This window comes from Capsicum annuum, chromosome 6 (genome assembly GCF_002878395.1).
Source record: "Capsicum annuum cultivar UCD-10X-F1 chromosome 6, UCD10Xv1.1, whole genome shotgun sequence".
Lineage (NCBI taxonomy): Eukaryota > Viridiplantae > Streptophyta > Magnoliopsida > Solanales > Solanaceae > Capsicum > Capsicum annuum.
In genome coordinates, this window is record NC_061116.1 from 221,887,476 (window position 1) to 221,908,904 (window position 21,429).

Below are 21,429 nucleotides of genomic sequence, written 5' to 3' on the forward strand. Positions count from 1 at the left end.
GAGGTTAGGTTTATGTCCTCCCCATGGATGTATATTTTGTCTATATTAAATATTACTCTCTCCGTTTCGGAATAAGTGAATTGTTGAGATATTTATTGGTGTTTCAAAATAAGTGAATCATTGAATTTTTTTCCAAATTTACCTTTATGATTTGACAACCAATTAACTTTTGAAAAGGTATTACAAGATCAGTTTTTTCTTTTTTGGGGTAAAAATAGAAAGTTGTGTTAAATTTATGCCTTTAATGTTTTTTTCTTAATCTGTGTGCCATAATTCAACAATTCATTTATTATGAAACGGAGTGAGTATTAATTTTGAATATGTAAATGACTTATAATAATTAATTAGAAGTGATACATTAAAATTACGATTGAAGTAGCTGAAAAAAACATCCTCGAATAATAATAAGTGAAACTTTGAGGAACCTAGTAGTCATTTTGAAAACTATCCTTTTATTAAATATTATTAATATTATAATAAATAAGTGAAATAATTTATAATAATTAATTAATGATGATATAGTAAAATTACGCTTTAAGCAACAGAAGCAGGCAGCTGAAGCAGTCAGGACGACCCTAAGCTACTCCAACATGGCCGCTTCTATTATATAGTAATGAGATAGAGATTAATGCCCAACTCCAACATGATATTTTGCCGATATTTATATACGATCGAGATAAAGATAAATGCCTAACTCCAACACCATGGGCCGCCGGGCCGGACGAGTGTAACTTAGGTCAGGGGTTCAAGAAATTAAAATATTAATTTATTTTTGAAAATGCTTATTTTAGAGAAATATAAATATTTTTGAGAAGTAGTAGAAATTATTTTTTCCAAATTAAAAATACTTTTTTTCAGAAAATACTTTCGAAATATTGGTCAAGCACAATGTTAGACAAAATAAACATGGGCCAACTTAGAATAGTGGGTCCCTTTATTTTAGCTTAGAAGAGAAGCTTTTCTTTGTCTTTTTAGTATTTTAGTTTCATTGTTTAGCTTAGAAGAGAAGATTGTTTTAGCTTGTATAAAAAAAAGTGATTGGTAAGGAATATAGAAGAGAAGAAAATTCCCAAATATTGTCTCTTATTTTAACATGGTATCACAAGATAAGGTAGTTTCATATAAATCATCCTCTCGATCATCAATTTTCTTCATCTGACCTTTCTCTACAATGGCGGATGGAGTCACTACTTCTTCAACATCCTCTGGTTCTACTGCTAGAACTCCACCATTTATGGATCTCACTCATGTTTATTATCTTCACTCTTCAGATTCACCTGAAATGGCCTTAGTTAACATTCTATTTGATGGAAAAGGTTATCAAGGATGGAAGAGATCAGTGCTTATAGCACTGTCAGCCAAGAATAAGCTTGGTTTTATCACCGGTGTTAATACTTCACCAGATCCCAGTCTCCAGATCTGCAATCTCAGAACAGATGCAATGACATGGTAACGTCTTGGCTCCTTAACTCTCTTTCCAAAGATATTGCTGATAGTGTGATATACTCTAGAACTGCTAAAGATTTATGGATTAGTCTAGAGCATAGATTTGGACATTCTAATGGAGCTAAATTGTTTCACCTGCAAAAAGAACTAAATAGGTTAGTTCAAGGAAATAATGACATTGCAGGATATTTCACAAAACTTAAGAGACTTTGGCATGAGCTGCAATCTCTCAAGTCTGATAAGTGCACCTGTGTGTGTAACTCTGAAGGTAAATTAAAGCTGGAAAAGTCTCTTGAAAATGAGTAACTTATACAATTTTTTATGGGTCAAAATGATGTGTATGCTCAGGCAAGAGGAAACATCTTAATGATGAATCCTCTGCCCAAAATAAATGTTGCTTACTCTCTGATTTTACAAGATGAAAGTCAGAGAGAAACCTATATCAGTGGCATGATCCCAACTGATTCTTTTTCTTTTATGGTAAGTAACGTGAGTCAAAATAAATTTGACAAAAACGTACAGAAAACCCCTGGTGCTATGCCTAATTTTGGAATTAGATCATTGAATTACCCAAGATTGAACAATCATCAACAGTTACCCAAATACACAGGAACAAATCAATCACAATAGAAGCTTAGGGTTAAGAAGAAGTATAATCCTAACGCGTCTTATGATTTTTTGTGGTAAGACTGGGCATGTAGATGATGATTGCTTCATGTTACATGATTTTCTAGAAGATTTTTATTTCACAAACAATAGAACTGAACGGGTTCAGATCAGAGAAAATACAGTTATGTCTGGAAAAGAAGGTGACGATAGGCATATAATTGACATGAATTTAGTCAATCAACACTTCACCAAAGAACAATGCAAGCATTTCATTCAAATGGCAAAACAGAAATCAACAAAGGGATCATCTGGGATAAATGCTGATGCAGTTGCTAGTACCGTGCTTAAATATATTGAAACTTGTCTTTCAGTTTTTAATTCTAGAACGTGGATAATAGACTCAGGTACTTCTGAGCACATATGTTACAACTCTAGTTCTTTTCTTTCCATGAAGGCTCTAAAATTCTTGTTAGCATTAACTTACCCAACTCTCAGTCCACCTTTGTGACTCACACAGGAAGTGTTCTAATTCCTAATAACCTCACATTGCATAATGTTCTTTATGTTCTAAGTTTTAGATACAATCTACTCTCAGTTCATAAATTTAATCTCCAATACAGTTATACTCTATCCTTGACTTCTAATAGTTGTGTCTTATAGGGCCCTTTAATGAAGAGGCCTTAAACTTTTGGTGAAGTAAAGGAAAGTCTATACTTGCTTCAAATTATTTCTAAGGAGTCTAATAGGAACTAAGAGATTTACAAGGATTCTAAAGTCTTTTCTAAACTTAACAATGCTGTTTCTAATCCCAATTCAGATTCACATTGTTTTTCAGTCTGTTTCAATGCTAATTCTGATGTAAGGTTATGGCATGTAAGACTTGGGCATTTGCCTTATTCATCAATGAAAAATGTCTATTTCCTTACAGTTCTCTCTAATTATGATTGTCATTGTGAAATATGTCCTTTAGCTAGGCAAGCTAGATTACCTTTTCCTACCAAGCAAGTTACTTCTCAATCCATTTTTTTATCTGATTTATGTAGACACTTGGGGTCCCTACAAGTCACCTATTCATAACAATTATAGGTATTTTTTGACTATAGTAGATGACTACAGTAGAGGGACTTGAACATACTTGCTAGCAACTAAAGGTAATGCAGTTTCTGTTATTTAATGTTTCCTGAAAATTGCTAAAAGATAGTTTCACAAAAAGGTAAAGATTATCAGATTTGACAATGCAATGGAGTTGGGTAGGAGTACAGAGGCATCAAATTTTTTGACATCTCAAGGTATTATACATCAGACATCTTGTGTTACTATCCTACAACAAAATGGGGTAGCTGAGAGGAAGCACAAACACCTGCTTGAAATTGCTAGGGCTTTGATGTTTCAATCTAAGATTTCGATGATATATTGGGGTGAGTGTATACTCACCGCCACATTTCAAATCAATAGGCTGCTTTCCAGAGTTCTTAAAGGTAAAACACCTTATGAAATCCTATTTGGTAACACACCTTCTTATCATTTGTTAAGATGTTTTGGTTGTCTATGTTTCGCTAACACTTTTTCTCATGGAAGGAGTGAATTTGATCCTAGAGCCACTAGGTATGTTTTCTTAGGATACCCAAGTGATCAAAAGGGGTACAAACTCCTTGACCTATCTTCTGAAAAATTCTTTGTGTCCAGAGATGTCCATTTCTTTGAAGATATTTTTCCTTTTGCTGAAGATTATTCTCATATCCTCTCTTTTGTTTTTCCTACTCCTACAGGGGATGATCATTCCTTCGTTCCCTCTCCTTCTGATGATTTAATTTCACCACATTCTAACTCTCAAGACCCATCCAATTCTCTTATTAATTTATCATCTGATTTATCCACATCAACATCTTCTGAATCTACTGATTCACAACCCTCAACACCTCCGAGGAGATCTCAAAGGACAAACATTTGGAATTTACCTGCTCACTTAAGAGATTACATTTGCAATAGTGTTTATCTAAGTGATGTTACTCACTCATGTTTTACTGTTGCTGCTACCCCTGTTTATTTATCTGTTTCTGAACTATCAGCTCCCAATCAGGTTGTTCTCAATTCTATTCTCTTTATTACTGAACCTAGCAGCTATTCACAAGCCTGTACCCATCCTGGTTGGGTACAAGCAATGAAGGATGAGATTGATGCCCTATTACTTAATCAAACCTGAGAAGTTATTCATTTACCACAAGGTAGAATGACACTACCTTGCAAATGGGTGTATAAAATTAAACAAAATGCAGATGGTACTCTTGAAAGATTAAAGGCTAGATTGGTAATTCGAGGTGATATTCAAAAGGAAGGGGTTGATTTCAATGAAACCTTCTCCCCAGTGGTCAAAATGACCACTATCAGATGCCTTTTGGCAATTGCAGCCAAGAAGGGGTGGGATATTTCCCAATTTGATGTGAACAATGCCTTCTTGCAAGGAAATTTTCAAGAAGTGGTCTATATGAAGTTTTCAGCTGGTCTAGATCCACCTCAGCCTAACATGGTTTGTCGACTCAAGAAGTCTCTCTATGGGTTGAAGCAGGCTTCCAGGCAATGGTATGCCCGGCTTGTATGGGCTTTAAATTTCAAACGTTATACAGTTTCACTGAATGACTACTCCCTGTTTTTTAAACACTCAGGGGATTCCATTTTAATTGTTGCAGTATACGTTGATGATATCTTAATCACAGGAGATGCTACTAATAAAATAAAAGACCTTAAAGTTTTCCTTCAAACTGAGTTCAAGATTAAAAATCTAGGTCCTTTGAGTTATATTTTGGGAATGAAAGTTTTAAGAGAAGAACAAAGAATTATTTTGAGCCAACGAAAGTATAACTTGGACTTGCTTAATAAGTTTGATGTTTCTCATTTTCCTCCAGCTTCCTCTCCGATAGAACCTTCAGTGAAATTTCCTTCAAAATCAACCAATCTCATGTCAGATACTAGTCTTTATAGACATCTCATTAGCAAGCTCAATTATTTAACTCATACCAGACTGGATCTATGCTTTGCTGTATTGACCCTTAGTCAGTATCTGTAACAGCCTAGTCATGATCATTATCAAGCAGGCTTGAGAGTGATCAGTTACATGAGAACTTACCCAAATCAGGGGATATTTCTTAATGCTTCTTCATACTTTTCTCTTCATGCTTACTGCGATGCCGATTGGGCTTCTTGCCTGACTACACGCCGATCGGTTAGTGGGTTTTTCATCAGCTTGGATGGCTCACCAATTTCTTGAAAGTCGAAGAAGCAATCCTCTGTCTCTCTTTTATCTGTCGAGGAAGAATATCGCTTAATGCGATGATTGATTTCTGAATTGACCTGGTTAACAAGATTACTCACCGATCTAGCAATCCCTCCACCAATTCCTGTTCCAATTCACTCCGACAGTCAAGCAGCCTTACATATAGCTCGAAATTCGATTTTCCATGAGCGAACGAAGCATGTCGAGCTTGACTTCCACTTTGTTCGTCAACAATATCTCTTCGGCTTGATATCTCTTTTCTTTGTTCCATCTAAAGATCAACTCGTAGACATCTTCACCAAATTTCTTGACAGACCCTCTCACCATCAGAATTTGTGCAAGTTGGGTGTCACTTCTTTCCCATCCAACTTGAGGGGGAATGTTAGACAAAATACACATGGGCCAACTTAGAATAGTGGGTCCCTTTATTTTAGCTTAGAAGAGAAGTTTCTTCTTTGTCTTTTTATTATTTTAGTTTCATTATTTAGCTTAGAAGAGAAGATTATTTTAGCTTGTATAAAAAAAAGGTGATTGGCAAGGAATATAGAATAGAAGAAAATTTTCAAATATTATCTCTTATTTTAACACACAAAGTACTACTAATATTAGCAAGCGATTAGGGGGGTTTTTGGGGTGGGGGCACGTATGATAATAGAACTCGATCATGCCCTATTGAGCATGTTATCCCATTTTATAATAGGATTATTCTTGCAGTTTTTCAAATTAATTAGCAAAACACAAACTACCATACTATCTAAAAGTATTTTTTTTTTTATAAAATACTATTTCAAAATTTTCAACATAAACAGATCAAAATAACAGACTATACACTTGAAATAAGGCTTAGTACGTACAATTTGTCTGTCTTTAGCATTTTGATTAGAACGACAAAGGAATGATGCATACAAAATTCAGCTTAGGTCATGTGATTGAATGACCTCAATGTTTAATTAGGTAGTTAGACAAAAAGTTGTTGTACATTGGATTTATGTTTTTACCTACATATCTGATGAAAATGTAATAAACGAATGTAAATATTTACTGAATATTTAAAAGGTAATTTAAATATATTGTACGGTAACTGAATTCAATTGAGTGCATAACGTAATGAAAGCCAGCTAGCAACTAGTATAAAAGACAATAGTTTTTTTCCTCTATTTATTTATTTTTTCTTTTCAAAGGATTTAATTTGCAGTTAACAAATTTAGTACTAGTACACATAATGAGCCGCCTCAAATGGCTGCCAAAGGGCGGCTTGATGCAAAATAAGCTATGTAAAAGTTGTACAAAGTGGTAATATATTAGGTGTGATTGTATTAGTACTAAAGTTCAGAAGTGAAAAGAATTATTGGCTCAATAATAATTAGCTATAGTTAATTAGCAATAGTACTCCGATAGTTATTAAAAGTCGAACGATCGGTAAAAGTCCACTGTAGTAAAACTAGCATGTTTGGGATTTTGCTTATTTCATTTATTTTTGAAGAAAAAACATTTTTTAAAAAAGAGGTGTTTGGTAAACTTTTAAAAATAAGTAGAAACAGTTTTTCTGCTTCTGGAAAGAAACAGAAAATTTCTGCTTCTAAAAAAAAAACAGAAGCAGAAACAGAAAATTATTTTTTTATGACAGCATTATCCCCATCACATACAAATAAATATATATATATATATATATATATATATTAACATATCTAACAAGTTTGATTAACATTTGATTTTTAAAATTTTACATTTCATATATTTTTATTTTATTTTCACTCATTTTCTTTAAATAAATTTGAAAATATCATTGATGATGATGACTAAAGAATAAATAAGTTATTTTATTATTATTAATGATAACAATTGACAAATGAATCACGTTACAGGATAGTACTTTGACATCACATATAAATTTTTTCTCGAATATTTAATTTTCAATAAATGATTCATCAAAAGTGACATATTTGTTAATATATATATATATATATATATAATGACTGTTTATTCGTAGTAAATTTTGACACCATAAAAATATATTAAAAAAAGATAACAAATAATAGATAGAATTTTATTTAAAATATTTGTCATCAGGTAGTATACGTATATAGTGTGTATATATATATATATATATATATATATATATATGAATATGATGACTGCTTATTCGTAGTAAATTTTGATACCGTAAAAATATATTAAAAAAGATAACAAATAATAGATAGAATTTTATTTTAAATATTTGTCATCAGGTAGTATACATATATGAATTTGGCTACTTAATTTTAGAATTGAAATGGTAAAGACATATCCAAAAGAAAAGATAAAAAATAACAAATATTATCTCATCTAGATATTTGTAAACATGAATATAGTGTTTGCTAAATTTTAGTAAATTTGACAAAGTAAAATGAATCCAAAAAATAAGGTAACAAAAAGAAGGTAGATTCTAATTAAATATTTATTTGATCTTTTCTTCAAACCTTCTATTCATTCAACGAGTTTAGCGTATTGCACACCTTCTCCTTCATCTATAAATACAGATAATATTTCTCATATATACATATATTTTACTGCTCTCCAAAATATAAAGTCATCTCTATTATTAATAAGTTATTTTTTGAATCAAAATTGCTTTCTCATTTGAAGGTGTTTTTTTTTTGATAATTACCATGATATAATTAAATTTTTTATGTGCATACATATAATAGCATATGTGATAGTATCCTTGTCTGTGAAATTCTTTGATTTTGTTAAGTTTTTATTTTGACATTAATATTTTTATTTCACTATTTTGTGTAATGTTATTATTATTAATTATATATCTCTAATGCATAAAAAATGAGTAATGTTGAGAAGGCTAAATGGAGTCGAGAGAAAGTTTATTTAGTATTAAAAATGCAATGACTATAGTTCGCAATTTGCCTGATATGATTGTTGGTAGTGATTTATGGTGGAAAGCAAGTGATTTACTTGTCAAACAATCAATGAGAGAAATGAACAATATGGCTTAAAAGCAACAAGAAATATGACCATCGAGGAGATGGTTGCTATGTTTTTAATGGTAATAGGTCATGGTGTTGGAAATCGAATGATCCAGGAAAGGTTTCAACATTCGGGAGAAACTGTTAGAAGACATTTTCATCATGTTTTATATGCGTGTTTGAAATTAGCTATGGACATTATTAAGTCAAAAGATTCAACGTTTTATGATATACATCCTAAACTAAAAGAAGATAAAAAGTATTGGCCACATTTTAAAAATTGCATTGGAGCTATAGATGGAATACATGTATCGTGTATTGTCCCTTAGAAGGATCAAATTAAATACATTGGTAGAAAAAATTTCACTTCTCAAAATGTTATGACAGTATGTGATTGGGACATGTGTTTCACATTTGTATGGCCTGGATGGGAAGGTACTGCACATAATGCTAGGATATTCGATCAAGCACTTAAAAGATCAAATCTTAATTTTCCTCATCCACCACCAGGTTAGTGAGTTTAATATTATATTTTGCATTATTTTACAAATTGTATTATTTTTATATTAATTAATTAATTTTTCTTATATTGATGTAGATAAATATTATTTAGTAAACTCGGATTATCCAACAATAATTGGTTATTTAGGATCATATAAAGAGGAACGTTATCATCTCCCTGATTTCATACATAATTCTAACTTTAGAAATTCAAATGAAACTTTCAATTTCTTTCACTCCAATTTGAGATGTACAATTGAAAGAACATTTGGAGTTTGAAAAAATAGATTTGCTCTCCTAAGTTCAATGTCATCCTTTAAATTCGAAACTCAAGTTCATTTTGTTACAACTACTATGGCTATACATAATTTCATATGACAACACTCTACTACTGATAAAGATTTTAACTATTATGCTAACGAAGACATCATTACAGATATCGAAGAAGAAGATCAACCTTTTTGGTATACCTTCAGAAATACAAGACAGATGTTCTACAAGTTTAGAGACATTGCGTGATAAAATTAGGGATGAAATCATTGAGAATTTTTGTGATATATGTAGGACCAATTATTTTTGTCGTTAATTTTTTCATATTTAGTGATTTAATTTATGAAATAACTTTTAAATTCATTTTAGTTTGATGTTTTAAGTATTATTTAAATTATTTAAGTATTATATCACCATTTAATTTTTTTAATGTACTTATGTATATAAATATTGATTGAAAATTCGAGAGTACTTACTTTTTAATTAAATAAAAAAATTTAATTAAAAATATTATAATAGATATTTAAAATAATTTTTCTCTATAAATTGATTTTAGTAATAAAAGTCTATTGATAGATGTCCTTTTTGGTAATTTGTCTCAAAAAAACACTTCTTGAAAAAGATTATCCAAACATAATTTGATTATCAAAAATACTTTTCGAATGAATTTACTAAACACAAACTGTTTTTTTTAATAGCGCTTTTTTGAAAAATCATTTTATAAAAATGTTTCTCAAATAAACAGTTTTGCAATAGCAATCCCAAACAGGCCCTAAATGTGAAAAGGTAACTGGTAATAAAAGTGTTTTTTTTCTTTTGAAGATACACTAGTAGTAAATATAAGGTCAAGGTACCAACATGGGTTTGTAGTGTAGTGGTGAGACTACTCCATCCTTAATCAGAGGTCTTGGATTCGAGCCTTGAGTATGGAGAAAATCGTGTAGGAAGCGTTACCCCCAGGACACCGGATTGAAAAATTAAAAAAAAAATAAAAATATATTACATCAAGGTGTGGCGTCACAGTAGACTAGTTAACTAGGATCCGGCGGCTTCTTACCACTACAATTTCTCTCCAGTTTTTCAAGTGCACATTTAGATGTGCATCCGTTGTCTTATTTGATTTTAAAGGACTAGATTAAATTTGTTTAACATCAAAGTGTGCTCAAGCATCCATCTTCATGAATAGTTCTTGTAGAGCTTGGAAGTCCCAAACATGACTCTTTGTGAATGGTCTTGATGCAACTTGACTTGCATCAACGCATAAAATGGATGAACGGGGTACGTACGTAATACCATGGTCTTTGCACGCAGTACAAAAGAGATGCTCACACTGGGAGCAGGGTAAAAGGAGAAATAAAAAATGTGGTGTGTTCATATTGCAAGAAACTCGGGCATGACTTTGAAATATGTGATCATCTCATTGGTTACCCCGATAGGTAAGTAATCAATACAAAAGGGAATAAAAAGCCAGGTATGGCCGCAACAGAGGTCAATTACCATTAAAAGTGCATTAGACCCAAGTCTGATGAACTTAGGCTAGATAGGACCCTTAGAACTGATGATTCTTGAGGATTGACAAACTGTAATCATGATGTTGAAGTCTCAAAAATTAACACAAATGACAAGATGGATGATAAGCCTGAATAATAATTACCCGAGAACATTGATTTCGGAGCCATTGATCACATGACAGATAATCCGAAAGGTTGTGCGATCAATAGGACATTTATAGATTTTCGGTTGGACTACTAAAGGGAAGCAACTCGATGGCTAACAGAAAAGGTTCATTAAGACAAAATTGATTCAATATGGTTGAAGGATGTTCTTTAAGTTTTGGACGACTTGCAATTTATTCGTTGTGTTGCAACTAATGGATAATTTAATTTGAATTGTAATATCATATTTAATTATGCTATCCATACAAGACCCCACCACGAGAAAAATGAGTGGAGTGGTGAACGTTACGTAAGATGTGTAGTATTTTTGAAAAGTGCCGCACGTAAAGGGCTACGGAGGCGTAAACTGTTTATTGGTTCGGTCTTTGGCACAAGCAACTGGGACATCCTTGGTGACAAAATTAGCATTCGGCTTAAAGAAAAATAGTGATAAATTGGATAGATATTTTGATGTTTGTCAGAGCAGGGGCGAACTTGGTGCTTCTACACCCGTTAAGAATGAATTACTTTTCTTTTTAGTCTGTTTCATTTGTAGTCCGTTTAAAAAAAAATGACCTTTTTTCTTTTTTCGCAATACTCTAATTTCAACTTTCCACATGGCATGTATAGGACCACAAGATTAAAGAACATTTTGGTACATTTGACACAACTTTAATTTAAGGCCAAAAGATTCAAAAGTCTTCTTTATTTTCTTAAACTTTGTGACAAGTCAAAGTAGGTTATTCTTTTTTAAACGGAGGAAGTATATAGATATAGGTATAAAATTTATAAAAGCACTCACTCAAACAAAAAATTAGTTAGGTGCATTGACATTTAGGTTGATCTTAAGGTGTTTCCCTGTTTTTTTTTTTTTTTTTAAATTTCTTAAGCACCCACAATCCTTAAATCCTGAGTCCGCCATCGTGTCAAAGGGCAAAACACACTAGAAGTGAGTTTCCTTTGAGTGATAGTATAGCTATAGACAGTATCTTAAACTTTGAAAGTTTTCCTTCCATTAGTCGATGGACAGTTAAACACAAACCTCGCCTATTCACTCAACTGCGTTCTTGCAACATGTCAGGACAATACAGTGTAATACGAGAAGCAACTGAGCCATAGCTCTTCGACTGCTGTATTTTTGTGATGTCAAAAGTGTGATTCATCCTCTGAGAGTGATCGAAGATACCAAGGTTTAGATTGAAAATCTTCGATAGACATCTTGTTTGAATTGTAATATTATTTATGTGATTGACATTCACGTACAACACGAGATCCAAGAATCCAAACTCGATGCTGGTTTAATATTATGTACGAACAAACTTATGATTCTAACCCCCAAAAAGACTTTTTATATGAACCAAACAATATATAACATAGTATAACGAATTCTATGCGGGAATTAATAATGGGAAAAGGATATGGAATGACCCTTTTCATGGCCATTGGACATTCATGGACAATCGGTCCAAACAAATTTCATAGTATGGTCATTTTATAATTTGAGTCATTTTAGTTCAGTTTTGTTGAAATATTGTTCATATATCAAATTGATATAATCTGTATATTATACTGATACAATTCGTAAAAAAATCGAATAACTAATGTATGAGTAAAAATTGTATTATTGTTATATAAAATATGCATTGTTTAATATGATGTACATAGAATGTGTATCATTGTTGTGTGTGTATATATAGATGTCTCTATAAGATATGTATCAAATTTCTATCAATATTGTATAAAACTGCCATCAAATTGCTAGATAACAAAATTAAAATTTAATAGTCATTTTTGTATCAATAACTTCGTCTGAAGTGTTATTTGTGCTATTTTTATCCTTTCCCCGTAATAATTTATAGTATGAACAAGGTAAAAACCGTACCATCTCAATGATACATATAGGGAGTAATATCTAATAGGCCTATTAAGCGGTCCGAATGAAAAGAAATGTATGTAGGCCCACATTTTAATTAAGTTTGCATGATTCTCGTTCTGTGAAGTGAGTTATTAATAATACGGTCCATAATTCAGAGAAATCAACAACCAACCTAATTTAATGACTTGCCTCAAACTTCATTTGGATTCTCTCTATCATGACACCAGCATGACTACTTATTTCACTCCACTTGACGTCTACCCTGCCCTTTACTTCTTTATCTATTTATAGTACTACTTCATACTCTCCCCAAAAAAACAGACACAATTTTACTACTTCTTTGAATTGAACTCCTAAAAAGGGAAAATCAAGAAGAATCTTTTTTGTTAGTCACAAAAAGCCAATGGCTAGGGCTAGGTGGAAACCAACTCCACAACAGTTGATGATTTTACAGGATTTGTACAGAAAAGGTTTGACAAATCCAAATTCATGTCAAGTACAAATGATAACTGCCCATCTCTCTATGTATGGAAAGATTCAGTGGAAGAATGTGTTTTACTGGTTTCAAAACCATAAAGCTAGAGACAGGCAAAAAATGAGAAAACAGATGTTTCAACAAATGCAGAAATACACAAGTAGTACTACTACTACTACTAATGACGTCCAAATTAACCCTCCTTCTCCTTCTTCTGCTTCTTCTTCTGCTGCTGTGAATTATCAACTGTACCCCAACTCTCCTACTATATTTCTTCGTCAGGTACCATTAATGTTTGTCTACGTGCATATGATTTCGTACGATAGTCTGAGTGCTTTGACTGACGTGCATGCACGTACATGCAAAATTAAATACTACTATAATCTCTACGTGCGCCTTTCCGAGAATAATCTATACATTTTTGGAAAGAGTTTAAGCTTTAGTAATGTATATAGTAATAAGTAAGTTCACACTCATATATTTTAAGATATTTAATTAGTGGATTTTCTTGAGCCGAGGGTCTATATATAGGAACAACCTCTTTGTCCCACAAAGGTAGGGTAATGTCGTGTACACACCCACTCTCTCCAGACCCCACTTGCAAAGTTGCAGTGGTGGAACCTGGCTTTTCACTTAAGAAGTTCAATATCTACTGTATAACGTAGTAAAAAAAATATTTTTAACTATATATAAACAATATAATTTTCCTCTTCGATACTTTTGGCTCCACCCTGCCCACTTTTGGGAATATATTATATATTGTTGTTATTATATTTATTAGTGGATATATATATATATATATATATATATATGATTTGAGCAAAAGTTTCTGAATCACACGAACCCATAGATATATAATATAATACTAAAATGCAAAGAAAGTCACATAAATTGTGACGGGGGGAGCAATATAGATCTGCCCCATTTTATCACTTAACCGTAGTAAATTCATGCATGTGGTTTAATATATGTAAATACAATATGCAAGTTTCTCTTTTCTTAAATATGTATCCCATCCTAACAGTTATTTCTTTTATACCAGTGAGATTTTAAGCTAGGTACAAGTTTAAGAAAGAAATTGCCAGTAATTTTTTTTAAAAAAACTTATGGTCTAAAAGTATAAATATTTTTTTTTGAAAATATGTTGTCCTTTATGTAGGTTGAAGGAACAGATACATCACCTCAGATGATGATGAATTACCTGCGGGAGAATAGGATGATGAAGACCAACGGTAGGGATTGGATGTTGATGACAGATCAGGAGGGTTCTTCTTCTAATATTCATGTCCATTGCAGCAATAACAGACCTCTAAAAACATTACAACTTTTCCCTGTTGCCACAACTGGCTTCAAGGATTAGAACTTGAGTTTAAGTTTTGTGCGGTATGTAAAATATTCTACACTATCAGGTAAACTTGACCTGCTATTGCAGGTTACCCAATTCTTTACATAAAATTGAAAAAGAAAAAATTGGGTAACTTGCAGTAGCAGATCAAGTTTACTTGATAGTGTTGGGTATTTTGTACACCTACGGTGCATAAATCTTAAATTCTTAGAACTTCTTAAATTTCTTTATATATCACTAATAACTAGTAGCTTGAAGAGTGTACTTTAATTTGATTCAAGTATTGTGTGTGGTAGCTTTGTGTTATGAGAGTTGGAAAACATCTTAGCCTTCTAACTTTCTAATATTGCACGTGTGCAAATGCTTTTCTTAATTGGTTTGATTTTCTCCTAAAATCTATATGATTATATTCAAGTCGTTTAATTGGTTGTTGGGTGAAGATTTAACCACAAAAATGCAAATCAATATTCAGATAATGTGTTTCAATAATGTTCCCACTTATCCGCGTGAATTTGAATCCTCAACTCAAGTCTCACTTATTAAATAAGATATGTTTAATTACTTATTAGTTTTCACCTTTATTCTTACTAAATAAATATGAAAAAAGATTAATATTGTAAAGAAAAAAATTAGTGCTCCCTCAAGTCCATAATAACTACCTTTTGGTCTTTGACAATCCCTGTAAGAAAACACTTACTCCTAAAAAAAAATAGGCATATCGACTATGGAGTAATTTAAAAGGCTTTTTAGTGATATGTAAATAAGGGCAAATTAGATTATTTGAGAAATTAAATTAATTCCATCTTGATTTTATAAAAAAAAACACTTATGCTGGATCAAAATAAAAAGGTCAAAAGCCACTTATTATGGACTGAAGGGGTATTAAATTGATCAGATCAAAGAACAGTAAGAATAATTTAATGAAATTATCATTTTAGTCCTAAAATATTTTTTTAAGAAACATGTGAAAGAAAAAAAAATGATAAATAAAATAAATTGAGAAAACTTCGATGGGTAATTGCGGTTGTTTAGTAGCAAAGCACCTCCATAATTAACCAGCAGGTTAAAGTGTAAGAAGTAAGCAGGAAATAATGTAGTTAATCTTGTAGGAGGGTAAGAGATCTAAAGTCTTTTGATGATAGACGATAAAAATTTACTCGTATTTAGTTTGTTATATTGAAAAAATAAATGCACGTATGCCTGTCATAAACATCATTATGACAAATCATGTCAAGTGTTCGTTTTATTTTTTTTTAACTGTTACGATTAAATTGTTTGATTAGAAGATTTTGTGCAAGTAAATATTTATCCTACGAGAGTTGGGAGTTGAGAAGTATGTTCACCTTAGTTTACGACTTAGCATGATAAATTAATCTGATTTAATATCTTATTGGATACGAATAAAAATTTTACTAAGTAGTCACTCAAGCAATATATTGCTAAACCAACTTTACGCCAAAAATGACTTTTAAACCATGTTTTATCTCCAAATTTCACTTTTATTTCCCCCGTAAAGTCAGGGAAGACTCGGTTAACTCAAATCTGTTAATACGTTTTAATTTGAATTAAAAAATATCATATAAATTGAGATGAACAAAGTACTACTTATTTTCACATGATCCAAGAACTGAATAAATTTATCTTAATACAACCAGAAAGATCTATAACTGAAAGGACATCTGGAAATCATTAACAAGTCAAATATAGGACAGGTAAAAATTACTAGTAAAATACACTGAAAGACAACAATGATTGGTCTATTTTATGTACATATCTTAGGGATTGGATTAAAACTGTCAAACTATAAGGGACCATTTAGACCATTTGCCCCCCTCCAAATGAGGTACATCTAAATTTCAAAAAATATTAAATAAATAAATAAATTTATACTGTTGGAGTCGGTGTATATAAGTTAACTATCAAGATGAAATCGGTTAATTTTTCAAAGATCATTGAGTCATTTTTACATTGAATTGACTTTTTATTTATAGCGTGAGCTATTGTTCGAGGAGAGTACTTAAACAAAATCACAACCAAAATTCTGAGATAAGGCAAGGCAAGTGAAAATGCAACTTCCCAAAATTTCTCTTATCAATCAACACATATTTTCAGTAGAATTGCAACATTTTTACAGGGAATTATTAGAATTCACAGCTCAGTGAAGCTTCAAATAAATATGTGAAAGCACTATATACATCTAGAAATTTTCTTTGTGGAAATTGAAACGAGTGGATGAATTTAGACTAAATTCTTGACACAGCCTTCTAAGTGGCTTTGTAAGAGTGGGACTCCCGCAGTAAAATACACCTGCAATTATTTATATATCATATATTAAATTATTATTTTTTTGGGAGGAGAGGGGGGGGGGGGGGATGTATTAAGTGCACAATTAAGTTATTTGTACTATAGGAAAAAACATTCATGATTATGTCTTACCAATTCGAGAAGATGGATGTGCTGCTGCCAACCGAGAGAATACCTTTTTCCAATTTGGTCTTGCAAAATGTGTTCTTATCTGTCACAGTGTAAGTGTTAGAAAAGCAAGAATTTAAGTTATATGTACCGACAACTTGTAGTGTAATTTAACCTATTACCTTATTCATGATAGTGTAAAATACACAATGGTGGATCCACTGTCGCGTTACTTAAGTAGCATAAATTTTAAAGTTCAATAAAATTGTACAAATAGGAAATATACCCGGCTGTCGGAGACAACATCAACTCCATTTTTAGCATGTTGTAGTGATTGCACCATTGCAATAAGTGCAGATCTGGCATCCCCTTCTTCATAAACACTAGTCAAATAGTTGTGCATTTCTATCATTTCCTGTATAATACAAGTACTATACTATTATATGTTTCAAGTGAGGAAGCTAATAGAGTTGTGGGTAATTCATGTTATTGAAAATTAACTTACATTATGGTCATATTCAGCAATATCATCCATAACACCCTTGAACCAGTCAAATGATCCTTGTTCTCTTGTCACCCAATAGAAATATGCTCTGTGAGGACCTCTCTTGTTGCTTGACGATTCACCAGATTGCTGATTCTGCAGAAATTCGACTTCGTTAGGTTTATGTTTTCACATCGCTACTCATTCTTAATCAGAAAAAAAGTTTAACTGTATCGAAGAATTTTATATCAGGTCGCCTAAAAGATAGCTAAAACACAATTGTAATTATCTATAGTAAGTAGGACTAGCGTAATCTTAAAAATGAAAGGGAAACTTACAGCCAAATGCCTTTGGATTGTCTATTTTACAAAATATGTATATACTAATGTATACTTAATACATATAATATACAAGAATATATTTATTGTATTACATTTACATAAGTTTCCCTAATTTAAATTCTTAGCAAAATGTAGTTTTGCCATTAGGAACTTACAGATTGAGATTCATTGTTTAGAAGGTCCTTTAAAATGCTGATGAATGGTGTTGCTCCTATTCCCAAGCCAATTAGTAGAAGGATATCATATTTCTTGTAGTTCTGAGCTGGTGCACCGTAAGGTCCTTTGATCGTGATCTTTGGAAATCTGCTTCAAAAATTTAAGTTCCATTATGTTTCGCCAACATGAAAATCAGTAGACATATATAGACATGGCAACATACTCGGATTGAGACTGTTCAATATCTGGATATGCTTTAGTTTCCATTCTAACAAGACTTCCCTTCCTTGATTGCGCTGTTTGAGGCTCACAGGCCTGCGAAAGAGAGCTTATTAAGATCAGAAAAAACTAAAAATAAGCCGAAACTTAGTAAAATAGGCATATCCTGCCCCATAACGCCTTATGATTGAGTTTAATTTCTATACACCGACTATGAAGTAGTTGAGTTTCAAAACACTAATGATATGGATGCATCAACAATTTGACGAATTTTCTTAGTATTTGCTCATTAGACTTCTAAAACTCATTGTATAGCAAATGAAAGTGATCTGAAACGCGAGTTTAGCAAATTTATTACCTTCTCAAATCTTGTTTTAAGCTCAGTAGTCCAGTCTCCCAATGTACGTATATGGACACTTAAATAGTCATCGTCTGGTGCTGAAGTGATTGAGAATGGATGCCTGTAAAATTTACCGAAGTTCCTAAGCACAAAAATGAGGAGCCAGATCTGTAAATGATCGTTGCATAGTTTTTCATTTACCATTCAAAGGTTGATATATCTGGACATTTGACAAAAAGATACATTCCACTCTTATACTTGAATCCTTGAGGTTTACTCATGTATAATGCTAGTACATTCCCTGTATATATGACAGCCTGCAATTTTTTAGCAAATTCAGCAAGTTTTTTCAACTGATATAAGTTGATGAATCGACATAAGACTTGTCTGAAGCAAAAACCTTTATGATGTTGACATGGTGGCTGTGCTCATAGACAATGAGAGTTCTTTCCGTAGCATATGCAAGAAGTGGAACTGCAAGATACATCCATGTCTGCAGAGAAAATGTATTTTTGATTGCACGATTGATCTTAAATGTCAGCAAACTAAACGTCCATAATCATATCAAAACAACATGATTGATGTACATTTGAACTTCTTCTCTCACTGCAAAGTTAGGATGGGACATACCGTCTTTTTGTACCATTCTTTTGTAAGGAATATGAAGTAGCCATGGAGGATCAAGAGGATGTAGACAAGGACCAGAAGATGATGTGCATACCAAAACGCGTTAAATCCTGCTAAATGATGGAAAGGCCATGGCAATTTGATGACGTTCCTTCTGAATGAATGTGTAGCCAATGTGAATGAGAAAAGCATGAAAAGTGTCATCAGAACGCCTGTTACGCCTGGGATAGACGCCACCAGTTCCAAGTAACTCGGTTGGTGGTAGTCGAAGTTGCTTCCAAGAAACGTCATAAATTTACTCTCTGGACATGTTGTTAGTTTCACAAAATTGCAGCTGGTGTGGAAAAATGCGTGAATAAACGTTGCGACAGCAATTCCCAATGCAATTATCTTGTGGAAATTGATGTTATCATCAAAGGGAAATATTGAACCAAGAAAAGTTTCTCTTAGCTTAGTAAGAGTTCTTCTGCATACAGGAAAAAGAACCAGTGCCATGTTGAACTTAAGAGTCTCCCCTGCACCTTTAGCGATGCAAACGCAATAACCCATGACCTGAAATGCTGATTTTCTTTTAAATTGTTGGAACTTCCAAGTGAAGAGTATCATGTTGATGCACAACCATAATGTTAGGACCCATATTCTTTTCCAGTTTTCTTGTACTTTTTCTGATGTCTTGTACAAGAATTTGCTGACTGGAGTTCTGTATTCTTTCGGGATCATGGTTTTCGCTAGTGTTTGTGATCTCTTCAGGGTCTTTTCCCCTTCTTCTGAACCCCCCACCATCCCTCTCAGTAGAGCTTCAAGTTGCCACATCTGTTAAAGTAGAAAATGAGAAATTAAAGAAGAAGCTATCCTCATCCATTTTAGTTTGACACAACGCAATGAAGCTGTTTCTCTAAGCAATTTTCATTAATTCTTATGGCAGAACCCGGGGAGATTTATCGTCGTCAATATGATGATTGTAATGGAAAGTTGGAAACTATAAGCATGATTGGTGTCTTTGAGGTCCAAGATAATCAAACGATCAATAGCAGTAAAACGACAACAACTTTTTCGTGCCATCCTCACCTCAATATATCCTAAATGATTAGGGTCAAGCTCTTCCATGATTAAGGCTGCGTATGTCGCTGCATGTTGCTTGAATTTTGACAATTTGTTTGCCGAGGCACTCATCACTAGAACCTTTTTTCAGAAAAAAAAAAAAAAAAAAAAAAAACGTATTAAGTAAGATAGACGTGGAAAAATTGAAGGAAGAAAGTTTTCTCACCTCCTTGACCTCTTCCTCTGATAGTTTCCCATCACCATTCTTGTCACACCTGTGAAAATTCACCATCATTAGTCAATTGGAAAGACGGATTTTAGTTTTCTTCTGCCATTGATTTAACCTCTTACATGTCAAAGAAAATATGAAGCCTTGCATCAAGAGACTGAGTTGATATGTCTTCCCAAAATCCTCTCACTTCATCTATTGTTATACCATCTTCTGTGTTGATCTTCCTGCGCCTTGCCAACGTATCGAATAACTCTCCAGCAAATTCCTTGCTTTCTCCCATTCCTATTATGCCAAATAATATAAAAAAGTTACTTTATGCTCCAACTGTTACCATACCAAGTACAGTATATATGAAATGTCTTTGAAAAAATACCAATGCAGGTTCCAAATTTCTCTCTGAAGAGCCTCCCATTAACTGCATTTTGATTGAATCGTTTCTCCACACTTCGCCAGGCATCGCCCTCTTTCCCTGTATCAAAACAAATGGAGATCCTGAGTTCAAATCAAACAGCAGTCGATTATCAAAAAGGATTCTTTCACATTCTTAGCCTGTGAAAAGGAATCAGGCTGGCATATGAGTGGACGTGTTGAAAATATAGTTAAGTACATAAATGCATACTCGCCAACAGTTTAACTTTTTAGATGAGATGGTCGGACAATTCAATACCTGTAGTCGTTCTGTCAAGAAACCGCAAGCTCTTGAGTCCTCTAGAAGCTCCTGATTGCATCCTCTCCATTCGTGGTACAACTCCACTCCTTTTTCTTGAAATGCTGAAAGTTTTCTTGAAAGATTTTTGGTTTGCTGGTTCTAGTGGGGAGACTGCACCGTGTCTGTTATCCTGGACGTCGCTCGTACTATCTTTTTCAGCATTTTCAAGGATCCATTTCACTGAATTGTCTCGAGATAAATCCCCATTGTCAATGGGCACCATACTATGTGATTCTCTTCTTCTTTTACAGAAATTTTTTATGAAGAGAGGAGAGTTTGTTAAGTTAGTGGTTGGAAAAATACAACGTTTTTAAAAACCATAGTGCCCCCCCACTAAGACAGCAGCCAAAATGAAACATTTTATTAATTGGACAAAGTCCTATTCCTTTTCATTTTACTTTGAGTTAGTTCAATCTTCTGACTGGATTTGTACATAAGATACTGCAACTTGTTCATTATC

At 32.8% G+C, this 21,429-nt stretch overlaps 2 protein-coding genes across 2 annotated transcripts; one reads left to right on the forward strand and one right to left on the reverse strand.

The window, feature by feature from the left end:
• Positions 1 to 12,926: 12,926 nt before the first annotated feature.
• Positions 12,927 to 14,698, forward strand: LOC107874631 (WUSCHEL-related homeobox 3-like). The gene is made up of 2 exons (XM_016721393.2): positions 12,927 to 13,345; positions 14,223 to 14,698. The coding sequence occupies exons 1-2, from the start codon at positions 12,992 to 12,994 to the stop codon at positions 14,421 to 14,423; spliced, it is 555 nt and encodes a 184-aa protein (XP_016576879.2). The 5' UTR covers positions 12,927 to 12,991; the 3' UTR covers positions 14,424 to 14,698.
• A 1,771-nt stretch (positions 14,699 to 16,469) lies between these two features.
• LOC107875569 (putative respiratory burst oxidase homolog protein H) lies at positions 16,470 to 21,295 on the reverse strand. Its single transcript, XM_016722331.2, has 15 exons — positions 20,928 to 21,295; positions 20,634 to 20,729; positions 20,380 to 20,542; positions 20,255 to 20,303; positions 20,056 to 20,169; positions 18,991 to 19,800; positions 18,761 to 18,853; positions 18,562 to 18,677; positions 18,379 to 18,481; positions 18,025 to 18,116; positions 17,801 to 17,948; positions 17,326 to 17,460; positions 17,107 to 17,235; positions 16,845 to 16,923; positions 16,470 to 16,715 (listed from the first exon to the last, which is right to left on the reverse strand). The coding sequence occupies exons 1-15, from the start codon at positions 21,190 to 21,192 to the stop codon at positions 16,606 to 16,608; spliced, it is 2,502 nt and encodes an 833-aa protein (XP_016577817.1). The 5' UTR covers positions 21,193 to 21,295; the 3' UTR covers positions 16,470 to 16,605.
• Between the last annotated feature and the right edge of the window lie 134 nt (positions 21,296 to 21,429).

Bases quoted from the DNA above. Each gene is read 5' to 3' on its own strand.
- LOC107874631 (XM_016721393.2), top strand. From the start codon at position 12,992: ATGGCTAGGGCTAGGTGGAAACCAACTCCACAACAGTTGATGATTTTA. The intron at 13,346-14,222 runs GTACCATTAATG...TCCTTTATGTAG, and splicing joins CTACTATATTTCTTCGTCAG to GTTGAAGGAACAGATACATC.
- LOC107875569 (XM_016722331.2), bottom strand. From the start codon at position 21,192: ATGGTGCCCATTGACAATGGGGATTTATCTCGAGACAATTCAGTGAAA. The intron at 18,482-18,561 runs GTAAATGAAAAA...TAAATTTTACAG, and splicing joins GATATATCAACCTTTGAATG to GCATCCATTCTCAATCACTT. The intron at 17,461-17,800 runs GTAAGTTCCTAA...GAATTTCTGCAG, and splicing joins TAAACAATGAATCTCAATCT to AATCAGCAATCTGGTGAATC.